The 27,136-nt window shown below is 42.9% G+C and overlaps 1 protein-coding gene across 1 annotated transcript in view; it reads right to left on the reverse strand.

Annotated features, from left to right (window-relative positions):
- Positions 1–19,701, reverse strand: part of EPHX2 (epoxide hydrolase 2) — a 74,946-nt gene extending 55,245 nt beyond the window's left edge. Inside the window, exons 1-5 of the mRNA XM_042243107.2 lie at positions 19,541–19,701; positions 11,274–11,358; positions 8,222–8,381; positions 6,564–6,754; positions 4,481–4,603 (exon numbers count right to left, since the gene is read on the reverse strand). Of these exons, the coding sequence (XP_042099041.1) occupies positions 4,481–4,603; positions 6,564–6,754; positions 8,222–8,381; positions 11,274–11,358; positions 19,541–19,641 (660 nt within the window). The 5' untranslated portion in view covers positions 19,642–19,701. The remainder of the gene's footprint in view (positions 1–4,480; positions 4,604–6,563; positions 6,755–8,221; positions 8,382–11,273; positions 11,359–19,540) is intronic.
- Between the last annotated feature and the right edge of the window lie 7,435 nt (positions 19,702–27,136).

The raw sequence follows: 27,136 nt of genomic DNA on the forward strand, positions 1-27,136 counted from the left end.
GGAAACAGTGGAAACAGTGTCAGACTATTTTTTTGGGCTCCAGAATCACTGCAGATGGTGACTGCAGCCATGAAATTAAAAGACGCTTACTCCTTGGAAGAAAAGTTATGACCAACCTAGAGAGCATATTCAAAAGCAGAGACATTACTTTGCTGACTAAAGTCCGTCTAGTCAAGGCTATGGTTTTTCCTGTGGTCATGTATGGATGTGAGAGTTGGACTGTGAAGAAGGCTGAGCACCGAAGAATTGATGCTTTTGAACTGTGGTGTTGGAGAAGACTCTTGAGAGTCCCTTGGGCTGCAAGGAGATCCAACCAGTCCATTCTGAAGGAGATCAACCCTGGGATTTCTTTGGAAGGAATGATGCTAAAGCTGAAACTACAGTACTTTGGCCACCTCATGCAAAGAGTTGACTCATTGGAAAAGACTCTGATGCTGGGAGGGACTGGGGGCAGGAGAAGGGGACGACCGAGGATGAGACGGCTGGATGGCATCACTGACTCGATGGACATGAGTCTGGGTGAACTCCGGGAGATGGTGATGGACAGGGAGGCCTGGCGTGCTGCGATTCATGGGGTCGCAAAGAGTCGGACACGACTGAGCGACTGAACTGAACTGAACTGAACTGAAAATAGCTACCTTGTAAGACAGTATAAATACTCACACAATGTTGAATAAAACACCTTTGCTCCATCAGAACTTGGGACCCCGTGTCTTTCTTTCTTTCTCTCTCTCTCAGGGTAATTCTCTGGAGCGCAGAAGCCGCCTGTGTTCATTTTCCTGCCCAGGCTTCTAAGACCCTCTTGAGAAGGTGCTTTGTGCCTTCACCCCATTTAGAGGGCGCCAGGTGCCTTCATGAACAGTGCAAGCCCTGTGTCAGGAGCTTTATTGGTTTTCTGCTTAAATCAAGGAATATCAGCCTCTTTCTCTCTCCTTTACTTTCTTATTATTGACTCCGGACCACCAGGTTCTGGTCCATTAAAGGTCCCAACAGGGGAATACACTGGAACATTGCTATCTTCCCTTTCTAAAGCAGACTCTACTAGATTCCAACATAAGATATTTACTAAACCTATAACTATTGTTAATACAGCTTTATTTGTTTTAAATTTTTAAAACTTACCACAAAGAGATATCTTGACAGGAGCAGAAAAACATTTTGAGGACCTGAAGGACACTACTCTTCCTCTGCCCATTTGGTATCAAGATGGGTTCAATAAACAATGGAAATCTGGGAAATTAATCTTACAGGGAAAGGGGTATGCTTGTATTTCCCCAGATGGATCCAACGAACTCACATGGCTCCCTTTTCAGAAAATTTGATCCAAGCAGGACCCTGGTATTCAAAATGGAGACCAAGCAAGAAAAACCCCAGGAGGAAGAAATTCCAATATGGGCCATGTTGGCTCTAAATATCTCCAGGAAGCACCGCCCTTGGCAACATCAACCTTATGACCTCCCCTCTTGGGGAGAGATAAAAACCCTTACTAATCAAGCTGAAAATCTGGTTTCTCCACAGGGAATGCCTCAGAGTCCTGAAAACCTTCTTATCGCTATACTCACTCTGTTGACCTGCACAACCCCTGCTCTAGCCGGATTAACTAATCATACTTACTGGGCTTACTTACCCAACCCCCCTTTATTGCAGGTTGTAGAATGGATGGAGAAAGGACCAACCATATCAACCAATGACTCCACCCAGATGCCCCCTCCCTGGAATGTGAAAGGGCCCTCACACTCTGGAGAGGAGGGAAAACGAATTAACATTTCTTTAGTCTATGAAGTCCTTCCCTTGTGCCTGGGCCCAGGGGAATTATGCATAAACATCAGCTGACAAACTTGGGCTTTGGTCCTGCCTCCAAAAGAAGAATTTCGGACATTGCTTTGATTATTTACTGCCGTTTCTTCTTCTGTGAACTATGGCGATAGTACTTAAACTTGGGGGAAAACTTAGGCAAAGAAGAAAGAACATTATGTACATCATTTACTTATAAGAACTTTAAATATACTCCTGTTCATTAGGATAAATATTAAGCCAAATCAGGAAAACTAATATTTGTGGCTAGCCACACCACTGTTGATTTGGGACCCCATGGTATGTGGTTGTCTAACTGCTCAGATGATATTAATAGCACTGTATGTGATTATGCTACTCAAGTGGCTTGGAAAGTTACTAACACGATGGAACATTACCATGGCAAAGCACTTCTTGGCTGGCTTGATGGTGGTATGGTACCCCTTTGTCCCTGGATAGTCCTCGATAAACAGATTGGGCCTGAACAATGGGACTTATGGAAACTTGCTGCGAGCACTGATGAACGTGGAACTTGGACTGGAGATTTCACAGGAACCATTTGTAGTCATGGTAATTATTTCTTTTGCTACAATCAATCATATTTCCTACAAGCTTGTATTCCCCTTCCTTTTGTTTTAGCCATAGGAAACTGACAATTCAATAAGACTTTATGTTCTGTAAATTTATAAAGTGCAAATTATATACCTGTCTTAATGCTTGTATTTCCTTAAGAAGTGAATACCTTTTGATTCTTGGATCTTGATGTAATTTGTGGTTACCAGTAAATCTCCAATGGCCTTGGGAAGAAGATCCCATGGCCGGGCTCTCTTCCTGGTTACTTACTCAATTATTTAGACGATCTAAACTATTCACTGGATGGCTGATTCTTGGCATTTTGGGATTAATATCTATTTGCACCATTGGTGCTGTCTCTGGCATTGCTTTACAAACCTCAATTCAAACACATAATTTTATCCAAAATTGGACTAAAGATGCTCATACTATGTTGGCCACTCAGGCTCAGATAGATGAGGATATTCAAGATGAAATACAGGAACTAAAAACAGCCATCAAATGGGTTGGAAATCATTTAATAGATGTACAAAACCAAGTGATACTAAAATGTGATTGGATTTCTACTCAATTTTGTGTTACTCCTGTTGAATTTGATCATAGTGCCTATAACTGGGAACAAATCAAATTTCATCTACAAACTATACATGATAATGCCTCTCTGAATGTACAATTATTGCAAAGAGAAATCTTTGAAATCTTCTTTAAAAGTCTGCCTTCATCCACCAATCTGGAAATTTTAGCTGAACAACTAGCTGATCAATTATCTGGGCTAGACCCATGAGGATGGTTTCAAAGCATCACCCACAGCATCGGGTCTGGAACTGTAACTCTGGCGATTGTCTTGGCAATTATATTTGTTGTTTACCATTGCCTTTCTGCAAAAATTGTTAAAAGTAAACAACTCAAATGGTCAAGACCTTTTTTTACAAATATAATAAAATAGGGGGAATTGTCAGGGAATGTTTAACAGTAGGATTCCTGTGTGCTGTTTCCTATCTCTCTTGAACCCTCTGTTCCTTATCAGTTCCTGATAGGAGTGAGAGGAGTGGCAAGCCACTCCCAGGACTGAGGTCAAAGAGATGGGATTCTTGCATAGGATTTCCTTCATTAGCTTTTCCATATGGTGAAAGGGATTATCTACAACCCTCTTTTGATATGGATTGCCTTTTGGCATTATGGCCTCTACTGCTCCTTGTTTCCTTGGTAACTTGTAAAGCCTGGTCTTTTGATCTTTATCTGAAGAAGCTACCTTGTAATATGGTATATATAGTCACACAGAATTCAATAAAGCACACTTGTTCCATCAGACTTGGGTCCCCATGTCCTTCCTTCTCTCTCTCTATTTCTGGCTTATTCCCTGGAGTGCGAAGGCCAGCTGTGTAACCCGGGGAATATTAGCCTCTTTCCTTCTTTCACTTTCTTATTGTCGACTCCAGACCACCAGGTTCCGGTGCATTAAAGGATTCCAACAGCAGAGAACTGCTTGGTGTGGGGAAAAACCTCCACATATTTGGTGGCAATAAGTGTCAGAAAGAAAGTATGTGGCAACTAAGACTTGATGCAGCCAAATAAATAAGTACATTTTTAAAAGAACAAAAGACGCCTCCTTTCTGCCAGAGCAAGCTAACCCCCAGCAGCCCCCAGCAGCATCTTGGTGGGCCTCCCTCTCTCCTGAGAAAGGATCAGATTAACTTTGGGGCCTTCCCTCTGACTGCCAAGAGGGTGTGACCCGGGTGGAACCAAACCACTGTGCCCGAGCTCCAGAAGCATCACCAGGCAGATCAGAGAACAGGGCTCCTGCCCACTGCAGAGGAGGACCCAGCAGTGACATTCTCAGTATTTACTCTGAATGTGTGACTCTGAGGGCCTTGCTCTAGTCTTGGTCCCCTGCCTCTGACCAATATAGATTCCTGCTCTCTGAGCATCATTTCCCTGTTTGCTGACTGCAGAGAAGGAAATAGGAAGTTTGTCACAGACATCATGCTGGTTACAGGAAGGGTAACAGTCTTCCACCCAGAAGGTCCTTGCCTGGAACTCCGCGTGTTTTGTTGAGCGTGGCTAAACACAGGCAAGTGACAGGAAATCCGACTCGGCACAGATGGAAAGTTACCTGCACCCCGGTTACTTTCTCCAGCTCCTTCAGGGCCGCATCAATGTCACGGACGAAAATGGTGACCATTCCCATCTCACGGGCTGGCTGCAGATTAGTTTCGAAGTTATCTAAGAAAACCACCTGAATGCAAACAGCATGGATGGTAGCGTTAGTTTGATCAAAGCAAAACTTAAGCATGAGGGCCACTAGCCTGAAATATGCTACGGTGTGGACGGTGGCTGAGGTGAAGAATTAGTAATCTCGGGACTTCCCTGACAGTCCAGTGGTTAAGACTTTGCCTTCCATGCAGGGGGTGTGGGTTCTATCCCTGGTCAGGGAGCTAAGACCCCACAAGCATCTCAGCCAAAAAACCAAAACATAAAACAGAAGCAGTGTTGTAACAAATTCAATAAAGACTTAAAAAATGGTCCATATAAGAAAATCTTAAAAGAAAAAAAAAAGGATTAGTAATCTCATGATCAGATTGATAAAATATTGAGTTATTTTTCTCTCCATGTAACTGTTCACTCTTAAAATTAATTTTGTAATTAATTTAATTATGTAAGCATACATATAAACACACAGTTAGATACACATGTTCCCTGAAATCTGAAACTGTAAGAAGATGAAGGATGCATATAAACTTACCAGATGAAACTTAAAATTCATCTAGGAATATCAACATGTATGAATAGACCCCCTCCAAAAAATGTTTGGAATAGACCTATAATAAGGTCAGATAATAAAAGACTTCATAAAATATGAAGCTATAAAAGGTAAAAAGAAAAAGTTTTGTTCTAGAAAAGAGATAAACATATTAATGAAATAGAAGGGTCTAGGAATAGACTCATACACAAATGAGAATTTAGTTTCTAATAAAAGTGTCATGCCCAGTTGGTAAGGAAAAGGATTACTTAAAAGATTAAATATTTCAACTGTTTTGGGGGAAGAAAAGTTATTCCTTCCTTCACTTATTCCCTATATAAATTCTGAGTAGATCTGATCTAAATTAAAAAAAAAAAAGATCCTTTGGCACTTCCCTGGTGGTCCAGTGGTTAAGAATCTGCTTTGCGATGCAGGGGACACTGGTTAGATCCCTGGTCAGGGAACTAAGATCCTACATGCTGTAAAGGAACTAAGCCCACCTCTGCAACTACTGAGCTCACGTGCCACAACTAGAGAGTCTGTGTGTCACAACGATCAGCTTATGGGTGAAAGGGGCCAACAGGAAAGTGTCAGAGAGGAATTTTGTCTTGGGCCAACCACGTTTGTGGAGAATAGAGTAGTGAAACACAACAAAAACAACATTTTAGACCAGATAACCTAGACACGGCATGAAGGCAGGAGTTAGGGGTGTGGGGGTGCCTACAAAGAGACTCCTGTAGTATTGGATCCCCTTCCTGTACGGACTTTGATTGGGTGACATTAGCCTGCGGTCTTGGGAAAGCCTCCCAGGGTCTATGTTTCTTTATAGGTAAATGCAGGCAGCTGGTCTGGCAGCTTTGGACAATAACTGTTTTAACCAAGCTCTCCAGGGTATCTTCCCGACCCAGGGATTGAACCCGCATCTCTGAAGTCTCACTGCACTGGCAGGTGGGTTCTTCACCACCAGCGCCACCTGGGAAGCCATTCTGAATGGTCTGGACAATGATGCCTATTTTAACCAAGGTCCTGCAAGAGGCACAGAGGTTAACCAGAGGCCCATCTCTGGTAGAACTTCCTAGGCTGAAGGGGCAGGTGAAAACCCTTTAGAAGTCCTGGCCTGGGAGAAGTCGCTCCCGCCACTGGACATTGGACCACTCTGCCAAGTCCCAGGTGTCCCCTACCTGTTTGCATCTCTTTAATGTTTTAAAAATTTATTTGTTTATTTGGCTGCATCAAGTCTTAGTTGTGGCACCCGGGATCTCTCCACCTGGGTGTTCAGGCTTAGTTACCCCACAGCATGTGGGATATCAGTTCCCCAACCAGGGACTGAACCTGTGTCCCCTGCATTGGAAGGCAGATTCTTAACCATTGGACCCTCTAGGGAAGGTCCCTCAATTTTTCTTGACTGAAATCACTCTAGAACATTCTTTTCCATTGAAAGGCAGTGTCCACGTACCTCACTGGGGCTGGTCTTCAAGGTGTCCAGCACAAACTTGTAGATCTGAGGGTCAGGCTTGACCATTCCAATCTGGGATGACTCAATCAGGAAATCAAAGTGTGGCTTGAGCTCACACAACACCTGGGCCATACTGCCTCTCTCAGCGCTGTCATCCAGCCAGTTGTTGGTGAGGATGCAGGTTGTAAATCCTAAGCAAGAAGGTGCCAGTGAATCGGCCAGCTACAGAACTTTGCTCTGAGAAGCTCCGGGTGTCCCACTGAGGGGGTCCCAAAGATGGGGCCAAACAGGGTTCTGCTCACTTACATCAATCTCCTGATGCCTGGCTTCTCAACTGACAAGTTGGAAAAGCACCATCTTTACCCATCCACCCCTTCTGATGCAGACATGAGATCCAGCTAATGGCGTGTACCAAGGGCTTTTGGATGGAGATGATACATCCCTTCATTCCTTGCAATTGCAGAGCAAGAAGCTCATCTGATCAAAGTGTTTTAACTTTCATCAGCCCCTTTGATCCTTACACCTTTAGGGCAGACAGCGTAGGCCTTACCATCCCACCTTTACCAACAGGAAAATGAAAGCTCAGACAAATTCTAACCTGCCCAGAGCCACACAGTACAGGTAGAACCAAGCAAGGCCTAGAATCCCACCTTCTGACTGCCACTCCAACCCTCCACCCTCCTCCCAGGCCACATTACTGCAAACTTTGTTAGTGTGTGTGTTGTTTGTGTATTCAGTTGTGCCTGAATCTTTGCAACCCTATGGACTCTAACCCTCCAGGCTCCTCTGTCCATGGGATTCTCCAGGCAAGAATACTGGAGTGGGTTGCCATGGGAATCATCCTGACCCAGTGATCAAACCCAAGTCTTCTGCATTGGCAGGTGGGTTCTTTACCACTAGTGCCACCTGGGAAGTCCTTTCCTTTTTTATACCCAACTGCATTTTTACATAAGTATAATCTTAGTGTTCTGACAGTTTTACCATTCTGCTTTTATTATTTAACCTCCTGTCTAAAGCATTTTTCCATATTTTAAATCATCTTTGTAATTAACAATTAAAATTTCTGTGATAAATAAGTAAACACCTATTGAATGGGCATGACTCATGTCCTAGACTATCTGACACCACTTGAATCCATGTCAGCCAGCTCATATAGCTCAACCACTGTGACATGAAGAGGTTGAGAAAATCATGGTTGTTTAAAAGGTCTTGTTTTTTGGGACTTCCTTGGTGGTCCAGTGGTTAAGACTATGCGCTTCCACTGCACGGGGTGTGGGTTTGATTTCTGGTTGGGGAACTTAGATTTTCTGTGTTTCATGGCACAATCAAAACAAAACAAAATATAAAAGGCTTTGTTTTATAATCACTGTGACAAGAGGTTGGGTCATTCAGGTCATTACTGGTACCATGGTAGGGGGAGAATTTTGCTCATGAGACATAAATTGCTAATTAAACAAAATTCTTTCTTAACAGATATTCTGATAGTGCTTATTTTGGCCATTTCCTAAAACTTACTTTGAAGCTGTGTTTGAAGAACAGCTCTCAATCTAGGCCCAGAAGATTCTTGATCTCAAATCACATGTCAACATACTACAACCTGACCTTCCCAATGGTTCTATTGCAATTAGGTCAGAGAATGGCCAGTATTGGATCCTTACCCTTCTGTTTGAGAGTGACAGCTGCCTGAAGCATGGGGTAGTTGATCTTTCTTGCTGAAAGTACCTTCTCAAAGATTTGCTTGATAGAGAAATTCTCTGGAAGGCAGATTCCAGAGTCCTTGGAGCATTTCCTGCAGTCTTCTTCCATGAATGGCACCCACTGCAAAAGTGAATTGATGAGGGACTGTCAGTTGGTACAACCACTTAGGAAAGCTTTGGGCAGCACATACTTAATCTGAACACATGCATTGCCTGTGAGCTACAAGATCTGTTCCTGGACACATTATTGTTCATCACTCAGTCATATCCGACTCTTTGCAGCCCCACAGACTGCAGCACAGTGGGCTTCCCTGTCCTTCACTATCTCCCGGAGTTTGCTCAGACTCATGTCCATTGAGTTGGTGATGCCATCCAACCATCTCATCCTCTGCCTCCCCCTTCTCCTTCTGCCCTCAATCTTTCCCAGCATCAGGGTCTTTTCTCAGCATTAGGGTCCTTTCTCAGCATTAGGGTCCTGTACACATACCCAGTGGAAATTGTCTACACATGTCAAAAGACATGAGCCAAAGTGTTCTAACAGTGATATTCCCAAGAGCTCCCAATTGGAAACTACTCAAACATCCCTATTATGAGCCTACTTTTGTTTCCTCCAAATTCATGTTGAAGTCCTAAACCCCAAGACCTTGGAATGTGATGTCGTTGACAAGAAGGTCTTTAAAGAATCATTAAGGTAGCTCAGATGGTAAAGAATCCACTTGCAATGTGGGAGACCTGGGTTTGATCCCAGGGTTGGGAATATCCCCTGGAGAAGGGAATGGCAACCCACTCCAATATTCTTGCCTGGAGAATCCCACGGACAGAGGAGCCTGATGGGTTACAGTGCATGGGGTCACCAAAAGTCAGACACAACTGAGTGACTTTCACTCACTCACTTCCCTAAGGTAAAATGAAGTCACTGGGGGCCCTAATCCAATCTGATGGGTGTCCTTTAAAGAATAGGAGATCAGGATACAGATACACACAGAAGAACCAAAGTGTCTGGACAGGGAAAAGGAGGCCATTTGCAAGCAAATGAGAGAGGCCTTAGGAGAAACCAGCCCTGCTGACACCTTGATCCTGGGTTTCTACCTCTAGATCTCTGAGAAAATCAATTTTTGTTGTTTAAGTCACCTGGTCTGTGGCATTTTTTTAAAATGGCAGCACCAGCAGGAGACTTGAGTTTGATCCCTGGGATGGGAAGATTACCCTGGAGGAGGAAATGGCAACCCACTCCATTCTTCTTCCCTGGGAAATCCCATGGACAAAGAAGCCTGGTGGGCTACAGCCTATAGGGTCACAAAAGAGTTGGACACGACCAAAGCGACTGAGCATGCACATACTACAAATTTAAAAAGTCAAGGTTGTAGTAATAATAATAACTACTATTTCTTAAGCAGTTATTACATGACAAGCACTGTGCTAAGCACTTTTCAATCTTCATAACAGCCTAGGAGATGGACAGTGTTATTTGTCTCATTTTATAGATGGCAAAACTGACTTTGAGAGCTTCTGGGACTTGGTGTGCTCACACATCTGTAAGTGGGAACCATGACCCACATTCTGTCCCTAGATTCCAAAGTCCACCCATCACATAGTTATTAATTAGCAAAACTGCCTCTGACCCAGTGGCTTGGCCTGAAAACAACTACTCTAAGGATGACTACTATTAAAAAAAAACACAAAAATAATAAGTTGGCAAGGATATGGAAATACTGGTAACCTCGGGTGTGTTGCAGAGAAATGAAAAATGGCACAGCCACTATGGAAAATCATATGGTGGTTCCTCAAAAAGTTAAAAAGTGAAACTGCCCTATGATCTAGCCATCCCACTTCTGGATGTATACCCAGAAAACCTGAAAGCAAGGTTCAAACAGATATTTGTACACCCATGTTCATAGCAGCACTATTCATGATAACTAAAAGGAGAAAGCAACCCAAACATCCTTCGAAAGATGAATGGACAAACAGAATGTGGTCCATGCATAAGTGGAATACCATTCGCCCTTAGAAAGAAGGAAATGGTGACTCAGGCTACAGTATGGATGAAACTTGAAGGCTTCATGCAAAGTGAAATAAGCCAGTCACAAGAGGGCAAATGCTGCATGAGTGTTGGTTACTTCAGTTGTGCCCTGTTCTTTGTGACCCCAGGGACTGTAGCCTACAAGGCACCTCTCTCTATGCATGTGGGATTCTCCAGGCAAGAATACTGGAGTGGGTTGCCATTTCCTCCTTCAGGGGATCTTCCCGACCCAGGGATGGAACCCAGGTCTCCTGCATAGGCAGGCAGATTCTTTACCATCTGAGCCACCAGGGAAGCCCATGTAAAGAATACATGGAAAATGCAATAGTGGTTGCCAGGGGCTGGGGGTAAGGAGGGGTGGGAAGTTGCTGTTTAATGGGTATAGAGTTTCAGTTTTTGAAGATGAAAAGAATTCTGGGACTTGCTTGGTGGTCCAAAGGATTAGACTCTGAGTTTCCACAGCACAGAGTGTAGGGTCAGTCCCTGGTGGGGGGACTAAGATTCCACATTCCATGTGACCGAAAAAGAAAGAAAGAAAGAAAGAAAATACAACATATTAACTTAAAATTAAAAAAAAAAAAACAAACAGTTCTGGAGATGGATAGTGGATTTGGTTACCTAACGTGAATATACATAACATTACTGCATTGTATACTTAAAAATGATCACGGTGGTAAATTTCATGTGATGTGTATTTAACTACAGCTTAAGGAGGAGAAAAAGCTACTCTGGCTGCTCTAATTCCCTGGCACACATCTTCAAGGGCTTGGGGAATTTCCTAGTCACTGGGGCATGCCCCTCTGTTTGGCTCAAAGAGACAGTAAACCAGCCTGAAATGTCTCCACACCAGTCTTGTGAGTTAAGTGTTATAAGGGGTAAATGGATGAGGCAGAAGACATGGTCCTGCCCTCACAGAGCTTATGGGTAGTGGGGGAAGATGGGTGTGTAGGCACAGAACATCTCCTTAAGGGGGTCTATGAGACGTCACTGCACCTGGGAAAATGTGATCTCTCCCTTCATCACACGGGTGCTGGGACCATCCGGGCCTCCTTTCAGGAAAGCTTTACTCAGAAAGCCTCTGCAAGACACAAAGAAACATTGGGAACATTTAAATGACTTCATCACAACAGCAGGTAGGGGACAGACACCTCGATGGTGGACTTCTAGCTTCCGGAATTGCTGTTGAAAACACCCAGTTTGTAGCCCTTCTTTACGGTAACCCTAGCTGATTAATACATTGGTTCATGTTTATCCTGTGTATGTGGCCCAGAGGAGAGGCAGACAGAGAGAGACCAGGTCATTACCCTCTTACTTTCCTACATTACAAAACAAAATGTTCCATTCCACTTTCTTGATAATTTCTCACCTCCCATGGCTGGCTGGGTGACATCAGACAATTAGCAGATGGCACATACAACTCTGTTCCCTCAAATTCCTGGCCGATGTTTCTAACCCGTCACATCCTATACCACTGCATTCAGACACTGATTTATAGTCCTTCTTAGTATAGTGCTCTAGGCAAAAACTTAGAATGGAATGGAATTGGCAACCCAGTTGAAAGTATTAATATTTAACATTCCATGTTAAGAGGACAGATATCTGGGAGTTTCATATCTGATAAGTCAACAACCTTTTACCCAACTAATCCTCTTGCAGGTAACAATGATTAACATTAAGACATAAGATAAAAAAAAATCCCTACTATTTTTAGCCTTGTTCAATTTTCCCACATCAACAATGGCTTTGGCACATCTGTGCCATTGATTGTCTTTTTTTCAGATATGACTTTATTAAATTATACTTACATGTCATCAAACTCACAAGTGTGAGTTTTCAGTGTACAAGTCAATGACTTGTAGTAATTTTTGTAGTGGTGTACAAACATCACTGTGTTGCAGTTTTAGAACATTTCTATCTTCCCTGGTGGCTCAGATGGTAAAGAATACACCTGCAATGGGGAAGACCTGGGTTCGATCCAGACCTGGGTTGGGAATATCCCTTGGAGGAGGGCACGGCAACCCGCTCCAGTATTCTTGCCTGGAGAATCCCCATGGACAGAGGTGGGCTACAGTTCATGGGGTCACAAAGAGTCAGACATGACTGAATTACAAAGCACAGCATGGTACATCACCTCGAAAAGATCCCTCATGCCTTTCTCAGCTGCCACCCACTTTTAAGAAACAACACACAGTTCAACTCAACAATCTTTCGTTGAGGACCTAAGGCGTCAGGGCATTGTGTCTGGTGCTGTGATAGAAAAATGAAAAAATATGGATATATTCTTAGGGAGCTCCTAGAACAAGTGAGGCAACAAATAAACAAATAACTATTACACACTGGATGAGTGAGATGGAAAAGCACAGGGAGAATTGATTTTGCTGCCTGAAACTGGGGGTAGGTAAGAGAAGAGGACAGAGAAGGCAATGGCACCCCACTCCAGCATTCTTGCCTGGAAAATCCCATGGACGGAGGGGCCTGGTGCGCTGCAGTCCATGGGGTCACTAGGAGTCAGACGTGACTGAGCGACTTCACTTACACTTTTCACTTTCATGCATTGGAGAAGGGAATGGCAACCCACTCCAGTGTTCTTGCCTGGAGAATCCCAGGGATGGAGGGGCCTGGTGGGCTGCCATCTATGGGGTCGCACAGAGTCGGACATGACTGAAGCGACTTAGCAGCAGCAGCAGCAGCAAAAGAAGAGGAAATGAAGGAAGACTATAGCTGTACAGGAAGGAGAGGTTGAGAACTCTATAAAACAAAAGGAGGCAGTATTTTTACTGGTGTCTCAGAGAAGCAATTGGAGATAAGTTGTTGGCACTGGAAAGCATGACTTTCAAATTTTAAGGTTGCTTAATAAAAGCAGGGAACAGTGAGATGGCTATCACAGAAATGAAATTAGTGAATCAAAAGACCCAACAAAATTTCCAAGGACAAAGAGTAAAATGATGAAGCAATTAAAATTAATGTGCAAGCAGGGAGGTCAACTTGGTGCTCTTTGATGATCTAGAGAGGTGGGGGAGGAGAAAAGAGGTCCAAGAGGGAGGGGATATACTTATACACAGAGCTGACTCACTATGTTGTATAGTAGAAGTTAACACAACATTGTAATTATACTTCAATTTTTTTAAAAAGTTTAAAAAAATAATTAATGTACAAAAAGATAAGGCCTATGGAGGCCAAATTCCTTCGATAAACAAGAAGAATCACAGAAAGATCAGAAAGCAATAGTCAAAGGAAAAATGGGAGACGATGTTTCCAAGCTAAAGAAAAATCTGAGTTCTTAAATCAAAGGTGTTCACCAAAAAAGAAAGTGTTCACCAGTCAAAATTAATGAAAAAATAACCACAGCATATAGAAAGTGGGGAAATGTTTCCATTCTTGGGATAAGAAAGTCTAACAGACAAATTTTGGGCAAAAAAAAAAAATAGACTATACACAAAAGAAGAACAATTCAGACTGACAACAGCCTTCTATGCTTGCAGCTTTAAATGTGAGAAAATGGTGGAGTAATACACACCAGACATTGAGATAAAAAGATGCCAAGAAAGAATGCCCCCCAAGTCTATCCCCAGACAACTTATGTCCAAGGAGGCACCTTTGTTTTAGAGATCTCGGTTGCTTTCATAACTGATCAAATGGGCTATTTGTTCTATTTCCATGCTTTAAATTCCTGCTCTTCTTTGAAATTCACCAATAAAGAGTGAGCCCATGAAACCATGGCCCACATCCTGAACCCTGATAAAAGCAGAACCCAGGCCCAGGTGCTCTCATTCTCCTCATATCCTCATTATGTGGCCCCAGGTGTGCTGTGTAACTTCCAGGTCTCATAAGTAATAAACCTTTATTTTTTTCAAAGTTCCCCAATGGCTACTGCTGAAGGGTGTCTTGTAATCACAATAAGAACCTCAAGGACTGGCCTAAACAGAACATTGGTTATTGATAAGCTGAGACCCACACAAATCAGGTTCAGGCACAGAAAACTAATATAGTAGTTTGCCATCATGCCTTTCCTGGAAGAAAAAAAAATACAAGAAAGACTTCCAGTCAACTTAAAGATAGATCAAAATAAAAATCCTGAGAAGAGCAAAGAAATGGTTTAAAAGAAATGATAACAAACAACTATCTCATTCAAGAGAATTATCAAATGGCCAGTGAGCACCTAATAAGAAGCTCAACATCATTATTCATCAGAAAAACGCGAATTAAAGCCATGGTGCCAAAGCACCAGGCCGGGCTCCCTGTGTGATATAGCAACTTCTCACTAACTATCCATTTTACATATACACAATAGTGTATATATGTTGATGCTACTTTCTCTATTCGTCCCACTCTTTCCTTCCTCCTCCATGTCTACAAGTCCATTCTCTACATCTGTGTTGCCATTCCTTCCCTGCAAATAGGTTCATCAGTACCATTTTTCTAGATTTCATATTTAGGCATAAATATGTATTTGTTTCCATCTTTCTGACTTATTTCACCCTGTGGGATGGGGGGGAAGGAGGGAGGCTCAAGAGGGAGAGCATACAAGTATAATTATTTCTGATTTGAGTTGAGTTGTTGTATGGCAGAAACCAACACAACATTGTAAAAATTTAAAAAAAATACAAGGGCTAAAAAACATACAAATGAACCATGAGATAACACCATAAACCCACCAGATTTGCTAAATTTAAACAGAATGACATCAAGTACTAATGACAATGTGGAGAAACTAGAACTCTCTTATATTTCTGGTAGGAGCAGGATCTGATACAACTGCTTTAGAAAAATTGTATACCTACTGAGAACTTTTATACTGACAAAGGGCACAAACATTTATGCAGTAGAGCTATAAGGCACACAACGTTATGCACTGATTAAAATAGTGTGAAAGGAAAACCAGAAGAGACCCTGATGCTGGGAAAGACTGAGGGTAGGAGGAGAAGGAGGCAACCAAGATTGAGATGGTTGGATACCATCACCGAATCAATGAACATGAATTTGAGCAAACTCCAGGAGATGGTGAAGGACAGGGAAGCCTGACATTCTGCAGTCCATGGGGTCTCAAAGAGTTAGACACGACTGAATGACTGAGCAATAACAATAATAAATAAGTGAGTGGTCTAGAATGGAGCCAGGAGGCTGCCGAGGACACATGACTTATGTAAGTCTCAATCTGGGTGAGACCATGTATTGTTCTACGTACTGTCCTAGAAGACATCAGAATACTTGCCAGAAACTCAGGATACGTACTAGGCTCCCTCCTCAAAGGGCAACTATTTCCTTTCTCGAATCAGAGCACAGCCTCGTGGCTTTTGCCTTAATAAGCTCTTGACTCTTTCTCTTCCCCAAAACACTCTCGGTTTTACCCAGATTTGTTTTTCCTGAATTGCAGTTCTTAAGACTCCTAAATCAAGAGCTTTGTTCTTTGCAAACTTGATGCTATTGAAAGAGGGGATTGTACTAAGACACCACTCTGGGCACTTATCTGTTTCTCTCTCTGTCTAAAATACCACTGAAATTACACAAAAAATAGTCTTAAAAGATTTTTTTAAAAAAACAATTTCAGGAACTCCCTGGTAGTCCAGTGGTTAGGACTCCAAGCTTTTACTGCTAGGGGTCGGGTTCAATCCCTGGTCAGGTAACTAGATCCCACATGCCATGGCATGATCAAATAAATAAATATTTTTTAAAAAAAAGAAGTAGCAGAAGAGATGGTAAGTAAAAAACATAAAACATCATGGTAGAAATCAAAAGTTCCTAGAAATCAAGAAGAAAGTGACAATCAAATGCAAAAATGGGCAAATGGTATAAAAAGGTAAATACCAAGGGAAAAAAAATACAGATGACCAATAAAAATGAATAGCAGAGAGGAAAATGCAGACTGATACAGGATAATGTTTTTCCCTCTATGTCTGGCAAAAGTTCAAGAGAGTCATCTCCACCTTAGGGAGGATCTGGGCTGGCCTACTCAAGCATAGTCAGGGCAGGTACAGCATTTTTTGGGGAATAGCTTGGCAGAATCAGTCGATATTTTAAATGTAAATACTACTTGCTTTTACTTGGCAACTCCACTTTTAGAAAACTACCCTATAAAAAAAAAAAAAGAAAACTACCCTATGGAAATATGACAGTGACATTATTTGCAATAGTGACCACTAACAAATAAATGTCCACCAACAGGGGAAAATGGTTAAATAAATTATGGAACTTCCATATTGTGGAATACTATGCAGTGGTTAAAAAGAGAAAAGTAGGTCTGTGTAAACAAAAAGACATCCAAGTGTTGAATGAAATAAAATGGTTAAAATTAAATAAAAAGTTAAAACCTAGAACAATACATGTACTAGAATTCTACTGTTTGTTTTAAACCTACCTGTCTACCAACCTACCTACCTACTAACCAATGTATTCATAAATGTGTCTGCATTTTTCATACTGTAAAGGTAAAATGGGGGATATACCATATATTAAGTAACATCTCCAGGAGGGCCTGAGGCAGCCTGTGTAATCAAACTCAAGAATATATTTATAGTGAAAGGTGTGACTATTTGAGGTTTCCCAGGGGGATCAAGTGGTAAAGAATCCACCTGCCAATGAAGAAGAAGCAGGAGATGCTGGTTTAATCCCTGGACTGGGAAGATCCCCTGGAGGAGGATATGGCAACCCACTGAAGTATTCTCACCTGGAGAATCCCATGGACAGAGGAGCTTGATGGGCTACAGTCCATGGGGTCACAAAAGAGTCAGACATGACTGAGAACACACGCCACATGCACATGTGATTATTTACAGTAGTAGGAGAGATAATGGTGATAAATAACCTCATGCTTGTTCAGATAAGACTTGCCACCAAATGAAGCCAGGTCAGATTTTGCTGCCAAAAGATTATCAAATAAATAAACAAATGAAACCCTGGGTTTTGCCTAAATGATTTATGTATCAACTATGATGATGTCCGGAGAAGGCAATGGCACCCCACTCCAATACTCTTGCCTGGAAAATCCCATGGACGGAGGAGCCTGGAAGGCTGCAGTCCACGGGGTCGCTGACGGTCGGACATGACTGAGTGACTTCACTCTCACTTTTCGCTTTCATGCATTGGGGAAGGAAATGGCAACCCACTCCAGTGTTCTTGCCTGGAGAATCCCAGGGAAGGGGGAGCCTGGTGGGCTGCCATCTATGGGGTTGCACAGAGTTGGACATGACTGAAGCGACTTAGCAGCATGATGATGTCTGGGATGTGGAGAGGAACAAGAAAAAGTGAAGAGGCACTTCTATTTTCTGTCCACAGGCTAATAAGTTCAAAGTCGTGGACTCTGACTTCCGGGGTCAGCTGGCTTTGCTATACTGCTCTGTGACGACTGGGAACAATCCTCACCATGGTCACGGAGATAGCGTGTGAGTCAGTGCCACACTGGCTGAACAGAACATCCCAGTACATCGCTCTCCCTGTGCCTGAGAACCGAATAAATAAAAACTGGATCAGGAACATAGTGGCCCGCCTATTTTACATGTCATCTAATCTAACCCATACAGAAATTTGAGGGGAGGTATTTTAAGACTAAGGTGTCAGTTGAGTTGAATAAGTAAGGTTAAGCAAGGTGGCCCAACGCTAAGTGTTAGAACTGAGATTTTAACCTGGGTCAGACTCAAAGTTCAGTGCTGTTTGAAATTTTGTACATTTGTGGGTTCCATTGTGTAATGGTTAGCACTCTGGACTCTGAAATTTTGTACATTTGTAAACTTGACTACCTGTGACCTGTGTACTCACAGATATACTCTCAAGTATATGCACTGGTATACTGACAAGTATTCTTGTGACTTGTACATTCACAAGTCATGTTCTCTCCCCCACTGATAAGGTCACAGGTATAAACATATGACACACCTTACTCTCCTTTTATGTCTTTAAAAAAAATAATAATACAACTTACAGGCTTAAAAAAAGTGAAACCATACCATGGTTAAAGGGACTTCAAGGAAAGGCAATCAAAACTACAGTGAGATACCACCTCACATCTGTTAGAATGGCTATTATCAAAAGACAAGCAGTAACATGTTTGCCAAGGATGTGGAGAATGAGAAACCTGCCTGCACTATTGACTGGATTGTAAATTGGTGCAGCCACAAGGATATTTTGGAACATTTCTTTCAGGCATCTTCAACATGTAGCTGTTTTTCCATAGTTTCCAAGCTGTATAAAGAGTTGTACATTTCGGTGGGTTTGTTTTTCTACACTTATTATAACAGATACTTTCTGATGTCACTGAAATCTCATCCTGAACCTTGTGGTTACTGGTTATGCTTCCTAGTTGACCGTTTTCCAGTGGTTAGGTTTGGGGGCCGTTTCTGCTTTGCTGTTAACATTGTACAGGCACAGGAGCTCTTCCTCTAGAAACCTTCAGCGCAGCTCTCTAAGTGAAGTGAAGGTCTCTCAGTCGTGTCTGAGTCTTTGAGACCTCATGGACTATAAAGTCCATCGAATTCTCTACGTCAGAATGCTGGAGCGGGTAGCCTTTCCCTTCTCCAGGGGATCTTCCCAACCGAGGTATCGAACCCGGGTCTCCCTCATTGCGGACAGATTCTTTACCAGCTGAGCCACAAGGAAAGCCCGAGCTCATTCCATTACAGAGAAGTAAGTGGGCAGCAGACACCTCAGGGAGTAATTTCTCTGACTTTAAGAAAAGATTTCAATATAAAGGTCAATTTTGGAGTCCTTCTGCTGATGCTAAGTCACGTCAGTCGTGTCCGACTCTGTGCGACCCCATAGACGGTAGCCCACCAGGCTCCCATCCCTGGGATTCTCCAGGCAAGAATACTGGAGTGGGTTGCTACATCCTTCTCCAGTGCATGAAAGTGAAAGTGAAGTCGCTCAGTCGTGTCCGGCTCTTCGAGACCCCAGGGTCTGTAGCCTACTAGGCTCCGCCGTTCATTGGATTTCTGGAGTGGGGTGCCACTGGAATCCTTAGAGAGCTTTACACACTCAACATGTACACCCGTGGCGGACTCATGTTGACGTTTGGCAAAACCAATACAGTATTGTAAAGTAAAATAAAGTAAAAAAGAAAATAGAAAGACAGTGGATCTACTTACACAGAGTGGTATTTGAGGGCCGAGTAATTGTTCTAACCTTTCACCCAGCGCTCTCTCCCTACAGCAAGCAATCTGAAATCAGAACTGCGAGTCTCGAAAAGCAACTTCTCCAAGGAGTGGCGCCCCAGCCGCCCGGACCAACCCACGCAGGCTTCTGAGCACTGGCAGCGACGCGGGGTCCCTTACCTGGGCAGCGCCAGCTCCTCCTCGGCGCGATCCCAGAAACTGGTGACCGAGGGCTGAGTCAGGACCCCGACCAGGTCGAACACGGCCGCACGCAGAGCCATGGCGATCTTTCAACCAGAAACCAAGCGAAGCAAGATGCACGAAAACCGAGCGGCCAGACTGGAGCAGCGGGCCGCAAAGGACACCAAAGTCGAGCTCGGCCCCGCCCCAGCCCGAGCCTCGGCCCCACCCCCTGCCTTCAGACTGGACACACCTCCGCCCCGCCCCCTGCCCTGACCCCGGCCCCGCCCCTGCCCCGGCCTCTGCCATGCCCCACTGTACCAGATTCGACCGCGACCCACCTCCTCCCCATCCCCTGATCCCGGCCCCGCCCCTGCGCCTCCAACACGCCCCCTGCCCCGCCTCAGCCACGCTCCCCCGTGCCAGACTTGGTCGCCACCCATCTCCGCCCGGCTCCTGTCCTGGTCCCCGCTGGGGTCGCCAGGAGGTCCCATGAGGTCTCCTTTGATGTACCCGCACCGTCCGAGGCCCGGATTCCATCTCCTTGCCTCCTGGCGCCTGGATCTGGGGCTGGAATCTCGCTTCTGAATGCATCATCTTCGGTCCCCAAAACGAAATTCCTAAGAAGATCCCCTGGAAAAGGAAATGGCAACCCACTCCAGTATTCTTGCCTGGAGAATCTCATGGACAGAGGAGCCTGGTGGGCTACAATCCATGCGGTTACAAAAGAATTGAACTTGACTGAGCGACTAAACAACAAGTAGCCTCAGGCCGGAGCAGTGGCTGCTTGAAGAGATGGACCCAGGCCAGGGAATGGGCTGACAGGCTTTAAAGTGTACTTGCCAGAATTTCCAGTCTGGGCAAAGATGGGGACCTGAGAAAAAGCCAGAGGCCACAGAACCTTTGAGAGAGAAAGAGAGAGAGAGAGACAGTGTGTGTGTGTGTGTGTGTGTGTGTTGCCAAATCTTTCTTCATTCAATATTTGGATCTTCGGTATTCATCTCAGTTGGAATATCTAGGAAAATAATAGATTTGTGTCCCTTATTTTCTAGATTCAGTACATACAGATTCCTCACTATCCTGACCATGTGCCTCTAGTCACACTTGTTTGTCAAGGCAAAATGTAATTCTGGAATAAAATAGAATGCCCCAAGTATGGTATGCCAACCCGGAATACATCCACCCCAGCCTCTTGTGGAATGAGGTTTAGAAGACATTGTTGTTCAGTCACTCAGTCCTGTCTTAAACCCTTTGCGACCCCGTGGACTGCAGCACGCCAGGCTTCTCTGTCCTTCATGATCTCTTGGAGTTTGCTCAAATTCATGTCCACTGAGTCAGTGTTGCTGTCTAACCATCTCATCCTCTGCCTCCCCCTTCTCCTTTTGCCTTCAATATTTAGCATCAGGGTCTTTTCGAATGAGTCAGTTCTTTGCATCAGGTGGCCAAAGTATTGGAACTTCAGCTTCAGCATCAGTCCTTCCAATGAGTTTTTTACTCAGGGTTGAATTCCTACAAAAGACATACATTTGAACTATGATTACTCCTTTGTACATTCTTTTTGTGCTAATGCTGCCTTAAAATGTTTGAACTTCATTTTAAACTAAACTCTTGGCTCATTTGTGTTTTTGGAAAACCTAAACCTTAGGAGTGTCTGAGCTGTGCTTACTAATGGGTTGTTGGATTCTCTGTGCCTTTGTAGTAAATTCTGTGAGTTAAAGCATATTCCTGGCCTAATGTTCCAACTTGCTGAGATGTGGGTTCAATCCTTGGGTTGGAAAGATTCCGTGGAGGCAGGCATAGCAACTCACTCCAGTATGCTTGCCTAGAGAATCCCATGGACAGAGGAGCTTGGGGGCCTACAGTCCACAGGGAGGGTTGCAAAGAATTGGATACAAATGAAGCAACTTAGGATGCATGCTCAAAGACCCTAGGTTTGAAGACTGAGCCAGAGTTAAAGTGAATAAAGTCACTCAAGAAGTTGATGAACTTAGGGACTTCCCTGATGGTCCAGTGCTTAAGACTTCACCTCCCAATGCAGGGGGTGTAGGTTCCATCCCTGGTCAGGAAGCCTGGGGCCATAAAATCAAAACATAAAATAGAAGCAATACTGTCATAAATTCACTAAAAGATTTTAAAAGTGATCCACATCAGAAAAATTTTTTAAAAAGTTGGTGCTCTCAAAAGTAAAATTGAGTCAAAAAAAAAAAGAAAGAAAATGGCTGCCTGACTTATGTAGTTTAAAACCTCTTAAATTGAAAGCTACAATTTAGACTTCTCTGTGGTCTCCACATATGCACATGCAATTTCCTACTCAATACCTCCTCATGAATATCTCATAGGCAACTTGAATTTCTCATGATTGAAACAAAGTTCTTGCTGCATTCACGCCTCCCAAGTCTGCTCCAGGTCTTACTAAAGGGTATTTCCATTCAGGCAGTTGCTCAATCTAAAAAACTCAGAGTGGCTTACATATCCCTGGTTCCCAGCTAAGTGTGTCCTTGAACTTAATCCCAGTAGAGGCTGGCTAATTGGGGCAGAGGTGACAGCTTCCAGTTCAGTGGTGGTGTTTTTCTGGGAGTCTTTTTTTCTTTTAAGTAAATAAAATCTTTTTTATTAATAATCCTTTTATAAATTAATTAACCATGAACATTTGAGTGACAACATATGCAATTTATCAGAGTTGATTAACAATGTTGTGATAGTTTCAGATGTACAGAGAAGTGATTCAGCTATACATATTGTATAACTGATACGTGTATCCTTATTCAAATTCTTTTCCCATTTATATGATCCTGTAAGCTCACTCCTGGGCATACATCTGCAGAAAAACATGTCTGAAAGTATACATGTACCCTAAAGTTAATAGCCCAGACATGGAAGCAACCTAAATGTCCATCGACGGAGGAGTGGATAAAGAAGATATGGTACATATATACCGTCGACTAAAAAATTAATCACAACCTGAAAGCAGAGTTATTTTATTTGGTGGGGATGTTAAGGACTCCAAGCCTGGGAGATACCATTTCAGCAGCCATGAGAAAACTGCTCTGAAGAGGCAGGAGAGGGAATCAGGCTACATACAAGTTTGCAACATAGGGAGCAGGCAGTCTGAACATCAAAGATTATTGTGAAGTAAGGAAAACCAGATATCAAGTTAAGGAATTTAGCATTCTTCTATGCATGGAAAGATGCAAGAGTATGGGATTATTGAAGTCATTCCTTTCATATGCATCTCAGCTATCTGGGGCCAGCATCCTGCACAGAGATATTTTTCTCTTTCTTGAATTTCCTTAAGACCTTGCAGTTCACGCTGGATTGCTATAATCACTGATGATTATAAAATCCTTATGTTCCTCATGTAGGAACTTGAGCACTTGTCAACATGGTTCAGAAACTCACATTTGGAGGGGCAGGATCATGGATAGCTGTGACATTTCTTATCCACCAATATGGCAGGAAATATTTTGTTTCACATTGCAATGGAATATTACTCAGCTGTAGAAAGAATGAAATAATGCCATATGTAGCAATGTGGATGGGCCTAGAGATTGTTGTACTGAATGAAGTAGTTCAGACAGAGAAAGAGGAATATCATATGCTATTGCTTTCTTAAAGGCCCTGTCTGGAGCTCATTCTGCCATTTTTCCCCCAAAGATTCTACAGGTTCCTAATTTCCTGTATTCAATCTCTTGCTATTTAAATTAACTAGAGTGATTTCTGTTGCCTGACTGATGCAGTACTGTTTAGGAATACATATATGTGTTTGTGAAATACAGTAAAGTGAAGAGGAAGGTCACATCAACAGAATTAGATTTTATAAATCCCCCCTTTGAGAAAAAAAAATAAGAAAGTTAGAATATGAGACCCCAATTTAGATGGGAATCATCTTTGCTGAAGATGAAATTGTGACCCCTTTTTTATTCCAGGGCTGTAAACTAGGAGAGTGACTTGATCTGGACTATTTTATAATACCTTGTGAGTTACAGGACTTCCTGGATGAATTACTTAGGGACAGATGAGAGGTCTCAATTGCATTTCTCTGTGTTCCACTTTTTCTCATAGGTCATTGTCCCCCTCTGTTTTCTGCCACACAAGATATAGGAAGATGTGAGTTCACTCAGCTGGACAATGGAAATGGTATACCTTTTTGAGATGTAAATCCTAACTCTTATGTCTACAAATCTTAATATTTATAAATATGTTTGAGGTGATAGCACTGGAATCATAAAACATGGCCAGTGTAGTAGTGAAAATTCAGAAATTACACCTGCTATCAATCACTCAATTTGTAATAAGCCTATCAGATTTTATTTTGGATTTTCTGCCCCTGCAACCCCTTCCCCACCTCCTGCCAGACATTGGTCTTCCGACCCTATTTTAAAGACGTATTTATTTTTATTTAGTTTTGGCTGCAGTAGGTCTTCACTGCAGTCATCAGGGGCTACTCATCATTGTGGTGTGCAGGCGTCTCATCGTGGTGGCTTCTCTTGTTGTGGAGTACGGGCTCTAGGCCCACAGGCTTCAGTAGTTGTGGTCTGTAGGCTCAGCAGTTGTGGTTTGAGGGCTTTAGAGCACAGGCTCAATAGTTGTGGTGCATGGGCTTAGTTACTCCATGACATGTGGGATATTCGTGGACCAGGGATTGAATCCACGGGCCCTGCACTGGCAGGATGATTCTCAACAACTGGACCACCAGGGAAATCCTCCAAACCCTATTTTAAAACTCTGTTTAATTCCTAATAGTTGAGAGAGAGGTTCACAGCGCTGCTTCTCCTGCTGTAGGTGTTTGAATCAAGCTCAAAATTGTCTCAAGTGTTTTCTAAGCCCTCATTTCACATGAAGGTTGGTCTTTATTCAGTGCAGCAAATAAATTTCTTTTATTCATTCAACAAATACGTATCAAGTACCTGCTGTGTGCCAGGTACTTTCTCAGCACTTGGGATCCACTGGGAAATAAAACAGACCAAAAATAGGAACAAAAAGTTTCCATTTTTAGTGTAATGATGAATTAAGGAGTTGCCAGTTGCTTGTGGGGCAATGAGAAAAATGAGACTGGGAATAGTGATGTTAGCTACTTTTTTTTTTAAAGCAAGAAATATAACTGTCTTTATTTTCAGAAGACATGTTCTTAAAAATAGAAAATCCTAAGGAATCCACTAAAAATTGCTAGAACTAGTAAGCTGAGCAAGTTGCAGGACATAGGGTCAATATAAAATAGTCATCGGTATTTCTATACACTAGCAGTGAAAAATATGAAAACAAAATGTAAAAAACAATTCCATTTATAGTAGTATCAAAAAGAGTAAAATAATAAAAATAAGCTTAATAGAAGTGTAAAGCTTGCATTTTGAAAGTTGCCAGACTTTTTTTAAAATTTAAGTTGTTTTTTCTGTCAGTTTTTGGGCTGCCAAATGGCAACCCACTCCAGTGTTCTTGCCTGGAGAATCCCAGAGATGGCAGAGCCTGGTGGGCTGCCGTCTATGGGGTCACACAGAATCGGACACGACTGAAGTGACTTAGCAGCAGCAGCAGCAGCAGCAGCAACGCCTATAAACTCTTGCTACCTTTAGAAAATTCTGCCCCAAAGTGGACCTCTGTCAGTCAGAGATGCACAATGTTCTTCAAACATCTCTCTATTTTGATATCTCTCGCATTTTGAATTTTACACAAACACCACATTAGTCAGGCTGTCCTGCTGATCACATGATTTGGGTGGTGCCAGTCAATGTGCTCGCCTGTTGGGTAAGGGAATGAGCAACCTGAAGTGGCAGCCGTGTGAGGTGGAACTTGTTTCCAGCCTTGGCAGTGGCAGAAACATCTAGCTTTGACCTTGGAGAGATAGCTGTGAGTGGTCCTGAAGAGAGATTTTTAACTTCCTGCCCAGGAATTGAACCTGGGTAACCTTTAAGTCTGTTGTGTCTGATACGAATACTGACTCCCCTTTTCTTGCATCTCCGTTTGCCTGAAATGTCTTTCTCAGTCCTCTCACTCTCAGTCTGTGTGTGTCCTTTGCCCTAAGGTAAGTCTCTTTCAGGCAGCAAAGCTCTTGGTTTTTTATCCAGTCTGCTACTTAATGTCTTTTGATTGGAGCAGTCACTTCATTGACATTTAGGTAATTAATGGTACATATATATTTATTGCCATTTTAAACCTTGTTTTCCAGTTGGTTCTTTGTTCCATTTTCCTTTTTCTGTCTTTTTTTTTTGTTGTTTTATTTCCTTTTATTTTATGCTTATGTTCTCTTCATTTTGGTTTTTGTGAATTTGTTGTATATTTTTGATTTGTGGTTGTCCTGTTTTACATATATGTTAACCTCACTCCAGTGTTCTTGCTTGGAGAATCCCAGGGACGGGGGAGCCTGGTGCGTTGCCATCTGTGGGGTCTCACAGAGTTGGATACGACTGAAGCAACTTAGCAGCAGTAGCAGCAACCTGGATGAAAACCAGAAATCTTAGCCACTAGACTGCCAGGGGCTAGAAGCTAGAAGCGAAGTTCAGTTCAGTTCAGTTCAGTCGCTCAGTCGTGTCTGACTCTTTGCGACCCCATGAACCACAGCACGCCAGCCCTCCCTGTCCATCACCAACTTCCGGAGTCCACTCAAAACCATGTCCATTGAGTCAGTGATGCCATCCAACCATCTCATCCTCTGTCGTCCCCTTCTCCTCCTGCCCTCAATCTTTGCCAGCATCAGGGTTTTAAAAAACGAGTCAGCTCTTCGCATCAGGTGGCCTAAGTATTGGAGTTTCAGCTTCAACATTAGTCCCTCCAGTGAACACCCAGGACTCATTTCCTTTAGGATGGACTGGTTGGATCTCCTTGCAGTCTAAGGGACTCTCAAGAGTCTTCTCCAACACCACAGTTCAAAAGCATCAATTCTTCGGTGCTCAGCTTTCTTTATAGTCCAACTCTCGCATCCATACATGACCACTGGAAAAACCATAGCCTTGACTAGACGGACCTTTGTTGGCAAACTAATGTCTCTGCTTTTTAATATGCTGTCTAGGTTGGTCATAACTTTTCTTCCAAGGAGTATAAGCATCTTTTAATTTTATGGCTCCAATCACAATCTGCAGTGATTTTAGAGCCCAGAAAAATAAAATCAGCCACTGTTTCCACTGTTTCCCCATCTATTTTCCATGAGGTGATGGGACCACATGCCATGATCTTCATTTTCTGAATGTTGAGCTTTAAGTCAATGTTTTCACTCTCCTCTTTCACTTTCATCAAGAGGCTTTTTAGTTCCTCTTCACTTTCTGCCATAAGGGTGGTGTCGTCTGCATGTCTGAGATTATTGATATTTCTCCCAGCAATCTTGATTCCAGCTTGTGCTTCTTCCAGCCCAGCGTTTCTCATGATGTACTCTGCATAGAAGTTAAATAAGCAGGGTGACAATATACAGCCTTGACGTACTCCTTTTCCTATTTGGAACCAGTCTGTTGTTCCATGTCCAGTTCTAACTGTTGCTTCCTGACCTGCATACAGGTTTTCTCAAGAGGCAGGTTAGGTGGTCTGGTATTCCCATCTCTCTCAGAATTTCCCACTGTTTATTGTGATCCACCCAGTCAAAGGCTTTGGCATAGTCAATAAAGTAGAAAT

This window comes from Ovis aries, chromosome 2 (genome assembly GCF_016772045.2).
Source record: "Ovis aries strain OAR_USU_Benz2616 breed Rambouillet chromosome 2, ARS-UI_Ramb_v3.0, whole genome shotgun sequence".
Classification (NCBI taxonomy): Eukaryota; Metazoa; Chordata; class Mammalia; order Artiodactyla; family Bovidae; genus Ovis; species Ovis aries.